This window comes from Mustela erminea, chromosome 7, assembly GCF_009829155.1.
Source record: "Mustela erminea isolate mMusErm1 chromosome 7, mMusErm1.Pri, whole genome shotgun sequence".
Lineage (NCBI taxonomy): Eukaryota > Metazoa > Chordata > Mammalia > Carnivora > Mustelidae > Mustela > Mustela erminea.
Window position 1 is genome coordinate 73,855,670 of NC_045620.1, and position 12,309 is coordinate 73,867,978.

The 12,309-nt window shown below is 36.7% G+C and overlaps 1 protein-coding gene across 3 annotated transcripts in view; it reads right to left on the reverse strand.

The window, feature by feature from the left end:
* The window catches only part of ASB3 (ankyrin repeat and SOCS box containing 3), a 109,771-nt gene that overhangs the window by 36,390 nt on the left and 61,072 nt on the right, over window positions 1-12,309 (reverse strand). For all 3 annotated transcript variants that reach the window (XM_032352107.1, XM_032352108.1, XM_032352109.1), the window contains exons 4-7: window positions 7,895-8,007; window positions 7,168-7,303; window positions 3,664-3,841; window positions 780-977 (exon numbers count right to left, since the gene is read on the reverse strand). In XM_032352107.1, coding sequence (XP_032207998.1) covers window positions 780-977; window positions 3,664-3,841; window positions 7,168-7,303; window positions 7,895-8,007 — 625 coding nt within the window. The remainder of the gene's footprint in view (window positions 1-779; window positions 978-3,663; window positions 3,842-7,167; window positions 7,304-7,894; window positions 8,008-12,309) is intronic.

A 12,309-nucleotide genomic window follows, 5' to 3' on the forward strand; every position in this document is an offset into this window, starting at 1 on the left:
AATGGTAAAAAAACCTGAAATAAAATCAATGCCTTACTTGATAAAGTCATTTTAAATTCTTTTTTCATCCCCCAGCTTTATTAAAGTATTACTGACAGAAAAGATTTTATTTAAAACATACAACATAATAATCTCATAAATATACACACTGTGAAAGGATTCCCCCCACAGAGAATTAACACATCCATCACGTCACGTTTATCATTTTCTTTTTTTAGTGAGCAAATTTAAGTTCTACTCTGTTAGCAAATTTCAATTATACAATACAATGTTATCAACTATAGTCACCATGTTATACATTAGATCCTCAGGCCTTATTCATCATACAAATAATGTTTGTCTTAATTTTTGAATTGTTTTGAAAACCAAGAATTAGCAGAGAAATCCTGCATTTACTTTATTTTTTTAATATTTTAATTTTAAGTAGTCTCTAGACCCAACGTGAGGCTTAAACCCACAATCCTGAGATCAAGAGTTGTATGCTCCACCAACTGAGCCAGCCAGGTGCCCACCCTGCATTTACTTTAATACACTGAAAATATTCTCTAAAGTGGCTACAATGAAAATATAATCCAGGTCTAAAAAGAGAAGAGAAAAAAAATCTCTGACGTTATCACTTCATTTTCACAATACTTTGATGGAACAAAGTACATCATAGAGGGTTATTTATTTGTTAAGTCAACAATTTAGCATATGAGATATTAAGTTTCATCATAAAAGAAAATCACTTGGAAATACTTCTCCATACAAAAAAGAATAAAAACAACAAATATACATACTCCTTTTGGAAAGCCATACACATGGGAGAACTGAATCCAAAGACGAGGCACATCTGGGCTTCTGGGCTGTAGCCATGCTGGAGTAACATTTCTAGGCACTCCTCATGCCCTCCAAATACTGCTGAGTAAACAGGACTCACTTTGTCTGGCCCAGTGTCACAAACCCGGTTGGTAAGTGGTATTAACAAGTCCAAGATTCTGTAACAACACAAATTCAGGAGCATTTAATGTTTTTACACATACATGAGTGCAGGCAACATTTCTATAGCACATATTTTAAGAGTCACCCACTGATTGATGTAAAGTCTTTGTCTTCTACCTACATTAATTACAGGCTGTACACTCCAAAATGTTACCCTTAGTATTGTTGCTTTATACAAAAGTCCTTACATCTATCTAAAACAGAATTTAATCATTTTACCATAAGTAAATATGAAACAGGCTATACTTGTTTTTTTCACTATTTATCTTGCCACCACCATCACCCTACTCTTCCCAATTCAAATTTTGTTAGCTATTTTAGGATCTAATAATTAAAAACGTCATTATACCATATATGAACTTATATCAAGAAAATAATTTCCTTTCTTTTTTTTAAAATAAACTTCTCTTTTTTTAAATAAACTAAAATCTTATTTTTCTAATTAGTAAGAATTTTTAAGTACGGTGAGTGCCATGAAATGAACAGTATTTTCATAAGGGAGAAATAAGAATTCTTTTTTTTTTTTTAAGATTTTATTTATTTCTTTGAGAGAGAGCACAAGCAAGTGAGGGAACAAGGGCGGGGAGGGATTGGGCACAAGCAGGGGGAGGCAGAGGTGCAGAGGGAGAGGGAGAAGCAGATTCCCCACTGAGTAGGGAGCCCAATGTGGAGCTCCATCCCAAGACCCTGAGATCATGACCTGAGCCAAAGCCAGATGCTTAACTGACTAAGCCCACCAGGTGCCCCAAGAAATAAAAATTGTTGCTAAAATATTCTATTCTCTGAAAAGAATATGAGCTCTTTATTTTTTTATTATTATTTTTTAAGTTTATTTATTTTTTTGTCAGAGAGAGAGACAGCGAGAGAGGGAATACAAGCAGGGGGAATGGGAGAGGAGAAGCAGGCTCCCCACTGAGCAGGAAGCCCGATGTGGGGCTTGACCCCAGAACCCTAGGATCATGACCTGAACTAAAGGCAGACGCCTAAGGACTGAGCCACCAAGGCGCCCCAGAATATGAGCTCTTTAAACACTAACGTAGATTTCTAGAGAAACTGGTAGCTAAATAGAGGAACTTCTTAAGAAAATAATTAAAACCTAAGTCCTTAGATTATTTGTAAACCTACCTCCAGGATTCAGCTAGAAAGGAAGAACTAGTCTACTCTTCTAAAATTAAAAATAAAACTGTAGGGATAAGGTCAGCCATGAAATCCCCCCTTTCTGGGAAAAGAAAGGCAGGGCTACTCCAAAGCTCCTTTCTTTTTGTAATGTAGGCTTAAGATGTTAACATTTAAGTAGAAATTAATACTCATAGAAGGGGTTATATTAGAAAACTGTAATGACAAACAGAATTCCCAAAATTGAGGGCAAATCCCAAGTGGGTTTTGGTATCAATTTAAAGATCCCAGTATAATTGTACCTAACACTTAGGTTTAAATAAATCAAGAATTTTAAGAAAAAATACCTAATCTTAAAACCCAAGTATTCTGTTAAAATAAATAACCTGTTTAATGTCCCTTAATAAATGTGTTTAATTTTTAAAAATGGGTTGGAAAAATTATACAAGGTGCAAAAATACTTACAAATACCTTTGAGGAAATAGTAAAATATCGTGCCACCTTGTGGGATAATAACCAAATTACAGAATTTGTTTTCCTACTATGTAATCACACTAAAGTAATGATAATTTCCACTACTACTTTTTAAATTAAATAACAGTAACAACTATAAAACTATTATTTTAGAATTACAACTCTAAAGACTTTAGGCATATATTTTTTAAAAGTATTCATTGTCAATTTATGTTAAGATGGGCTAACCAAATTCTCATAAGCATAACCAGATTATTCGCTTCTAAGATTCCTGGAACCCCCAATTTCAAAGAGTTCCAATTTCTTTAAGTCTTCCTCTCTCCAGAAAATAGCAAAAATTCCATAAGAACTTCTGGCTAAGAAAGAAGAGTAACAGAAGCAAAGAACAGTACCAAGCTGGACTCGAGATTATAAAGGGAAGTCTAGTCAAAGGATTCAAAATGGAGAGAACTACCCAGCTCACATAAAAGAAAGACTTGACCTAAAAGGGGTTACAAATTCAAAAGCTTTCTGGGGTCAGGGAGGTTATCATAAGTAAGTTGAATAAGGTCATCAGATCGCTAACTAAGGACACATGGGATAAAACCAGAGCAGAGTAGGAGAGCATGGCCACAGCTTGAGAAACCAGAGGAAAGAGCTAAACACCTGGAGGATGCCCCGGAACTCTGTCTCTAGCCACTCTGCTCACAGTAGGAAAGTCCAAGACTAAGAGGAGCTCAGGATGGCAGAGGGGACAGATACAGGGGTGGATCTAGTCATACAGTAGGTTGGCAGAGAAGGCAATACCAAGGATTCTGCCTAGAGATAAAGGGTCTGGCCCAGAAAATTTATTCCTTATTACCTTTTTTTTTTTTTTAAGATTTTATTTATTTATTTGACAGAGAGAGGGATCACAAGTAGGCAGAGAGGTAGGTTTGGGGGTGGGGAGCAGGTTCCCCGCTGAGCAGAGAGCCCAATGTGGGGCTCAATCCCAGGACCCTGAGATCATGACCTGAGCCAAAGGCAGAGGCTTAACCCACTGAGCCACCCAGGCACCCGTCCTTATTACCTTTTGATTATGAGACCATTTTTATTTTCTGTTTTAATACTTACTTCGTATGGCCCATTTGTGCAGCTGCATGAATAGGTAACTGCCAATTGTCCTCATTACAGTAAAGATCAGGATCTGCCCCACTGGACAGCAAAAGCTCCACACATTCTGTGTGGCCCTCTTGAGCAGCAATGAACAAGGGAGTAGCTTTGTCCAATGCTTGACAATTGACATTTGCACCTAATACAAAATACAACATTTAACAGACAATCCTAATTCATGGGGGAAAAAAGGGTGATGATTAACATAAATTTCAAAACAGCTGTCTTAAAAGGGCTTTAGAGTACAATAGTTTTTCCAATCCCAGTGGATATTGCTGTATAAACATACTGATTTTCCACATTTGCTGGTAATCATTTAAATTTTCACTTTTATGTTAACAAGAAAACAAGTGATTAGTACTTTAGAATTCATTTTTAAGCTAAAACAAAAATCTTATTCAATGAAGGATTCAATTCATTCCAATATGTCCTCCAGCAAGCACTCTGTGGGCCCAATAAGTAATCACTGAAAAACAAAAAATGCAAACCAACAAATATGGAATGTCTGATTATTACAGAAAAAGATAAAAACCTAAGTTATAAGAATTAATAGATGCCATTAATGAATTCAGGCTAAGATTTATGAAAAAAATTCCTGTAGATTATGATACACCTTGGGGCTATGCCTTAAAACTAATGTTGACTAGGGACACCTGGGTGGCTCAATCTTTTTAAGTGTCTGCCATCAGCTCAGGTCATGATCCCAGAGCACTGGGATCTAGTCTCTCATCTGCTTCCTTGCTCAGTGGGGAGCCTGGTTTTCCCTCTGGCTCCTGCTCCCCCTCCTTGTGTTCACCCTAACAAATAAATAAATAAAATCTTTTAAAAAGATAAAAACAAAACAAAAAAACAATGGGGCGCCTGGGTGGTTCAGTGGGTTAAGCCTCTGCCTTCAGCTCAGGTCATGATCTCAGGGTCCTGGGATCCAGCCCCATATCTGGCTCTCTGCTCAGGAGGGAGCCTGCTTCCCCTCTCTCTCTGCCTGCTTCTCTGCCTACTTGTGATTTCTCTGTCAAATAAATAAAATCTTAAAAAAAAAAAACACCCTAATTTTGACTATACTCTTCATTAAGTCCCTTTTTTTGGGACCACTCCATGATAAAACCTTATAATGAAATGAAAAATGTCTATTTAAATGGGTTTCTGAGCTGATTTTTCAAGAGCAAAAACTAATCAATTGTTTAAATGCCAGGGCATTAAGATGTAAAAAAGCTGAAAGTGACCTCACTTTTTAGGAAGGTTTTAAAAATAGCAAATCTCCCCCAATTTTTCTCATTGACAAACAGCATGTTAAGTATGCTAAGTATGGTGTTAGTACATGACTGTGAGAATTTTTAAATTTCTGGAATATGTCTCAGAGGAAAAGTCTTCTTCATCTCAAGGAAAAAAAAAATATCTTTTTGAAAGAATGTTCCATAAATGCACCTGGAATAAACCACAGGCCTAACTTAAGCTAAACTATGCAAAACATAAATACTAAGTTAAAGGGTGCGCGGAACGTCGGAAATTGCAACTGGACACCTAACACATCCAGACAAGTAGAATGTTCTTGACCTATACAAGGGAGATGCTTCATCTACTGAAAGCTTCAGAAAGAGGGGAACACTAATCACTGAGAAAAGATTAAGCTGACAAAAAAATTTACTTAAGTTTCCTTTTTAAGCACTATTTCATTTTGATTGACAATTTCAAAGTATCAAAAAGAATACAGAACGAGGTCCTATAAAATTATAGGTAGAAAAGTCAGAAAAATGACAGATAATTTACTAAAAGAAAAATCATTTTAACTAGTTAGAAACATATATAGCTACATTATAAACATACCTACATACTTTTTCAATTTGCTTTTCATAACTATTCGGAGAGGAGAGGGGGAAAAAAGGAACAAAGCAAAACAAAACAGGTTCCTAGCATTCTGGGAGACATGCTAGGCATAGAGATAGTCATTAAGGTGCAGTTTAACCAATTTTTTATTCTTTTTTTAATGATTTTATTTATTTATTTGACAAAGAAATAGAGAGAGCACAGGTAGGCAGAGCAGCAGTCAGAGGGAGAGGGAGAAGCAGGCTCCCCACCAAGCAGGGAGCCCAAAGCAGGGTTCGATCCCAGGACCCCAGGATCATGACCTTGGCCAAAGGCAGACACTTAACCAAATGAACCACCCAAGTGCCCCATAACCCATTTTATTCTAAATATTAGTTGCACACTAATAATTGGAACGTATAGGACTGGAAGCCATAAAATAAACTGGGACAGCATCAGGAAGGTACAACATAAAGAAGAGAAGTCACATGAGAAGACCTGATTCCAAGCCCTGATTCTGCCAGTAAATATTTTCTACATCTTTGGCAAGGCATTTAAATCAGGGTCTGGGATTCTTAATCTAAAAAAATACATGTTTAAATAATTGATTCTGGAGATTTCCACTCAACTCTAAGATTTACAGACTCAATATTTCTAACAATATCTTAATTTGGCATTTAATATTTTCTTTCTTCCAAACTTCAATTTGAGCATTTGAAGGTTTGTAAGCAGAAAGCAGAAATAAGAAAATGTGTGCTTTCTCTGTTTTGTATATTTGGAGGTAACTTTTTTAAAAGTAGGCTCCAAACCTGCAACACAGCTCTTGAATTCATGACCCTGAGATCAAGAACTGAGCTGAGATCAAGAGTCAGAGGCTTAACCAACTGAGCCTCCCAAGTGCCCCGTGGAGGTAAGTCATTAAAAACGTAAGTATTATTATAGACATATATAAAAAGCCTAGGTATTAATTTTTTTTTTTAACCTGGTGGCAAATCTGATATATTTCCCTTTAGCTCTTAACTATCCATGCTTCATGAGGTTAGTACTGTGAGCCCATACAGTGTTTGAAGATATCTAAAAGCCCTTACATAACAAACATTTCTGGTCACAAAAATATCATACAGCATAAGAATGCCGCCTCAACACCATCTTTTCCCACAATGCTGAATGTGTGATAATTGTCAGAGAAACCATTAGCAGGTTTATGTTGCTATGAACATAATAAAGGGTAAACATGCTTTCAAATAAACCCATTTAAATAATCACACAATTTATCAAAACATACAACTCAAAGGCTTAATATATAAAATAACTATCTAATAAATTAATTAAGCTTATCTAGTCTCGTGCCCTAGAAAGCTGGAACTCCTCAGGTCCCCATAAGCAAGAACAGACCCATCATTCAACTTGCCAATAAACCTGCTTTAGGGATAGATCATTATGTTCCTCCTCAGATAAATTAGTAGCTGTGCATCACATTATGTTAGTAATAGTTAGTAACCAAGCTTATAAATCCACTTCTATGTAATTTTATTTACCACTAACATAAAACCATAAATTTTATAACCTGATCTATATCTGCTCAAGAATTATACTTCCTAGGAAGACACACAGTTGAAACTCAAGATCTTAACAGTGCAAAGGCTAATGGATTAATCTTACCCGATGAAATAAGTATGCTCAAGCTTTCTAGCTTGCCATACTGAGCAGCCACAAATAAAGGTGTGATTCCAAAGTCATCCTGGCATTCCTTGTTTGCTCCTTTTTTAAGAAGCAATTTTATGATCTCAGCATTTTCCTAAAGCACAGATTCATATTTTAAATAGGAGAAAACAAAGAAAATAGAAGGTGTCTCTATTCTTATTGCTGTGTTTTGGGGTTTCTTTAATCCTCACTAAAGGAAAACTTTTTTTAAGTGTATGATTCAATGAGAAGGAAGTACTAAACAATCAGATTATTCTATACCTTTAGCTAGCCCATTAAACATAAACAGATGAAACATTGATCTCTAAGAGTCATAATCCTTTTAAAGCCTACAAAACTAGTTTGCTAGCCCAAACACTAAGGAGTTACCAGTTTCTAAACACACTGCTATAAATAAAATAAGCCCTGTTCCTTATCAATTTATATCCCAAATATTCTGATGGTCTCTTAACTATGCTATCAACATATGAAAAACCTAGATAATCCCTGAAGCCCAAAGCTGCTGGAACTACCAGAGCAGTTGGCTTATTCAGAATGATCATTAGCATTTAGACTGCCTTTTCTGTACTGCACTAACCATCATAAATCACAGGCAAGTAGGAAGCAAAAACTGTATAGAACTGTCATTTTAAAAGGGTAAAACACATAATTTACATGGAAATGAAATAATAAATTCAGAGGTTACCTGAAAAGTAGCCTGGTGCAAAGCGTTCCATCCACACATAGAATGGGATCCATTAACATTTGCTCCATGTCGAAGCAAAAGCCTTAACACATCTATCTGTCCATTTTCAACAGCTGCAATACAGCAGTCAAAACAATTATTGTCAGTACAAAGGCATGTTTGTAGGACTGGACACTTTGGTGATGTTCTCATCACTTATTCACCCTGGAACTCACAATGCTCTGATCATTCCTATCAGGAAATCAAAACACATACTCCCTATACAATCCCAAAACATTTATCACAATTATCTTAGTCCAGGCCTATTAACATATACTATCGTTCTGTGGACAAACAAAATTATTTTCAAACCTATTTAAAAGACATGAAATGGAAACAAGAGGCATACATTTATTCTCTCTGCTAATAAAGACAATGTTTCTGTTTTGTTAAAAATGCAAGTGGGAGAGAGGGGTGAAAGCCTCAGAAAAAACAGAAACAGTCTCCAAAGGATTGAGAATTTTGCTGATTATCTGACCACAAATAGCAATAGTCACCGTCAACCTGAAAAAGCAACACTACAAGTTTTGCATTGTAGAGATTTTTTGCCATCACAGACAATCATTGTTAAGATGCCGTTTTTGTATCAGTCAATGAAAACATAGTAAAACTCTTGTTTATTTGAAAAGAAGCCTCCACATAACCTGAAGAGTATTATTAAAGAGTGGCATACCACTTACCTACAGTAACTGAAACTAACGGATCCCAACATGCTGCTAACCTAGATCCTTGAAAGAAGAGTTCGCAGGCCCACAGACACCTAAAAATCCTTTACCCTTTATACTAATATCACCAAATTATTCCTTCTTTTATGCATCTAATTTAACATGAGCCAAAGATAGGTGTTACCTAATATCAGGTAAATACAACAATTTATAAATCTTACCTTGTGAGGAAGAACATAGGTATGATGTTACTAAGTTGATACAACACACAAGTAGGACTAAACTTCCCAGAATGTTATCTACTATAAAACTGTGCATTGAAAAAAAAAAAAAAAAACAACTGTGCATTGAAGGTGCCACTGGTTCTGAAGGAGTTAGTGAAAAAACAAACGCACACCAGAACAGAGGTATATAGTACATACAGAATTAAGTTCACACACAAATACACCATTAGCAAACCAGGTACACTATGAATGACGTTGCTGTGAGGCTACACAAGAAGTAATGACTTCTTGGAATTATAAGTTTGGGGAAATATCAGTATATATAAGAAAGAAGACAAATGTGTATAAGAAGGTCTGACTTAATGTGCTTGGTATTGAGAAAAAAGATTTGAAAAACAAGTACGATTTTTAAAATTTTATTTTTTTTTTAAATTTAATTATTTTATATATTTATTCCTTCTACTATAGTTGCAGGTAGGAAGTGAAAATTAACAACTCTCAGTCAAAAATTAGAAAGGTGGGGCTCCTGGGTGGCTCAGTGGGTTAAAGCCTCTGCCTTCGGCTCAGGTCGTGATCTCAGGGTCCTGGGATCGAGCCCTGTGTCGGGCTCTCTGCCTGCCTCTCTGCCTGCTTGTGATCTCTCTCTCTGTGTCAAATAAATAAAATCTTAAAAAAAAAAAAATTAGAAAGGCAATAGACTTTTAAATGAAGGGCCACACATGAAAAATGCTAGCATACATCAAACAGTAGGAAAGATAAAATATTTTAAAGTAGAAAGCAAGAAACAATAAATGTACTCATTAATTTTTTTTTTTTTAGGAGATAGCATTTTTTTTTTAATATTTTATTTATTTATCAGAGGGAGAGAGAGCGAGCTCAGGCAGACAGAATGGCAGGCAGAGGCAGAGGGAGAAGCAGGCTCCCTGCCAAGCAAGGAGCCCGATGTGGGACTCGATCCCAGGACGCTGGGATCATGACCTGAGCCGAAGGCAGCTGCTTAACCAGCTGAGCCACCGAGGCATCCCTGTACTCATTAATTTTGAAGATAAATAACATGTCAGTAATATTCTATTAAGTTTATATATTGAATTTAAACCAAAGCACAGTTCCCCCATAAGGACTGTCAAAAGTTCCATGGTCAAGAATTCTCTTATTCAGGGAGGTTTCAGAAATGTGGTGGTTCAGAAACTACTATGGTTGAGATAGCATTGCTGTAACAGAAGTTTCACCTATCTTATTTCTAAGTTAATGTTCAAGGGCATTTTACCAAGGAAAAAACAACAGCTTTTCAAGCTATTTTTTCTATAATCAATCTAAAGTCAATCTAATTTTGGGTGGAAGGTCATAAGAGAAACGGAAGAAACTCTGTTTCATATCCAATTCATACATCATTATCAGTGATTGCGGGCAAAAATCATTCTACAGCCAGACCCTGAGTTGAAGATTATCAGGTTGTCGGCAGTGATATATGAAACAGGGTAAAAATGTTTGTTTTTCATGACTTAGGCTGACCTTAAAAAAATGAAAGTCAAAAAACTTTGTTTTGGTAATTAAATACACTATAGAACACAACAATTTTTTAACATCATAAATACATTAATATATGATATCTGCATTTCTTGAAAACATTTCCCAATGGCAAAAGAGTGAAAGCAATACATGAGCAGATAAAGAGCATTTTTATAGTTCTCACTAATTATTTCAATATAAAGCAAATTTAATGGTTAATAATTAAGAAACAGTGGTTCAGAAAAGTATACTTAGAGCTTACATCTACTACCAAAGCCTCTCCTTTGGAAAAGATAGATTAATTTATCTTTTCTTATATAACAAGTTACCAAATTGAGGAGGCAGGGTGCCTAAAATATCAATGTGTGTCATGGCTCAATACAAGTTATCTGAGAAAAAAGAAAATCAATCAGACTTAAACTTCCTATTTGCTGGCCTCTTACCCCACTAAGAAAGTATGTTCCTTAAGGACAGAAACTGTGCCTCATTCTGCTTGTATGCTTAGTGCCAAATGCAGACAGAAGACAGGCAATAAATAATCACTGTGAGGATGAATGGGGTGAAAAAAGTCTAAAAGGATATAGGATTTTCACTTTTTAAGCACACATCCCCTTTCCAAACTAAACAGGCTTCAGAATTAGACTTCTGGACAGGACAACATAACTGGAACTACATTAGTTTTCCCACCATCAACTATTGCACAAGTGAACAAATAACGTAAGGCAACTTTTTCTGGCATTAAACAATAGGTGAAACACTGTGATTCCTGAGAGAAGGGAAACACATGAGATAAGCCCCATGACCACCTCAGCTCTCTGCCCGGCAATATTTCTTAACTATGGTGCTTTGAGCTGAAGTCCAAGCATGGCAAGTATAAGGTTGAGGAAAAGGTACTCAAAGAAAGGTACTCCATGCAGAGGACAGCAGTCCACTGAGCTAAGGAGGGAGAAATTAAGAATTTAAGTTGCTGATATCTTGTATTGCAAGGCTCCAAAGAAAAACATCTGTGAAGAGAGGTCCTGGTATGGAACTTCTCTACGAGTCCTTGGCTGTGGTCTGCATTGTACATGCCAAAGGCAAGATGAAACTTACTGGAGAACTGCTAAAGGATTTAAAAATGGAATAAAGGGGCACCTGGGTAGCTCAGTCTTCAGGTAAACCATCTGCCTTCAGCTCAGGTCATGATCCCAGGGTCCTCGGATCGAGCCCCGTCAGGCATTCTGCTTCTCCCTCTTCCCCTGTTCTCTCTCTCTCAAATAAATAAATAAAATCTTAAAAAAAAAAAAAAAAAAAAGGCTGGAACAGAGATACCTAGAGGTCAAACAGTGCTGAGGACAATGGAAATCCTAGGGTCAGTCACAAGGGTGAAACAATAAAATGCAACATTAGCACTTTGGGCATCCAGCTACACCCCAAAGGCCAAGCCCTGGGTATAGAAACCATATCGGAGAGTAACACCTACTCTAGATCTGCTCTAAGGAACCCTAAAATAAGCCCTACAAGATGGGGAAGAGGGCAAAGGTTGGGAGGTAGGAGTCCTCTAAATTAGATGCACTCAGAAAAACCTTAAGCTCTCCACAGATACAGTCTAACGAAGCATAAGACCAAACCTAAACAAACTGAAGGTAATATGTCAGTAAATGAATTATCAGAAAAAAGAAAAAAAATATCAACATTTCTCATATGAAGATAACAGAATTCAAATCTTTCTAACATACTATCTACCAAGTCCAGTACACAAGTCAGAAAGCAATCAGCAGAAACTGATCCCAAGATGGCCTGGATGTTGGATTTAACAGATGAACTAAAGCAACTAGTATAAATATGCTTTAAAAATTTAAGGGAAGGGGGCGCCTGGGTGGCTCAGTAGGTTAAGCCTCTGCCTTCGGCTCAGGTCATGATCCCAGGGTCCTGGGATGGAGCCCCGCATCGGGCTCTCTGCTCAGCAGGGAGCCTGCTTCCCCCCTCTCTCTCTGCC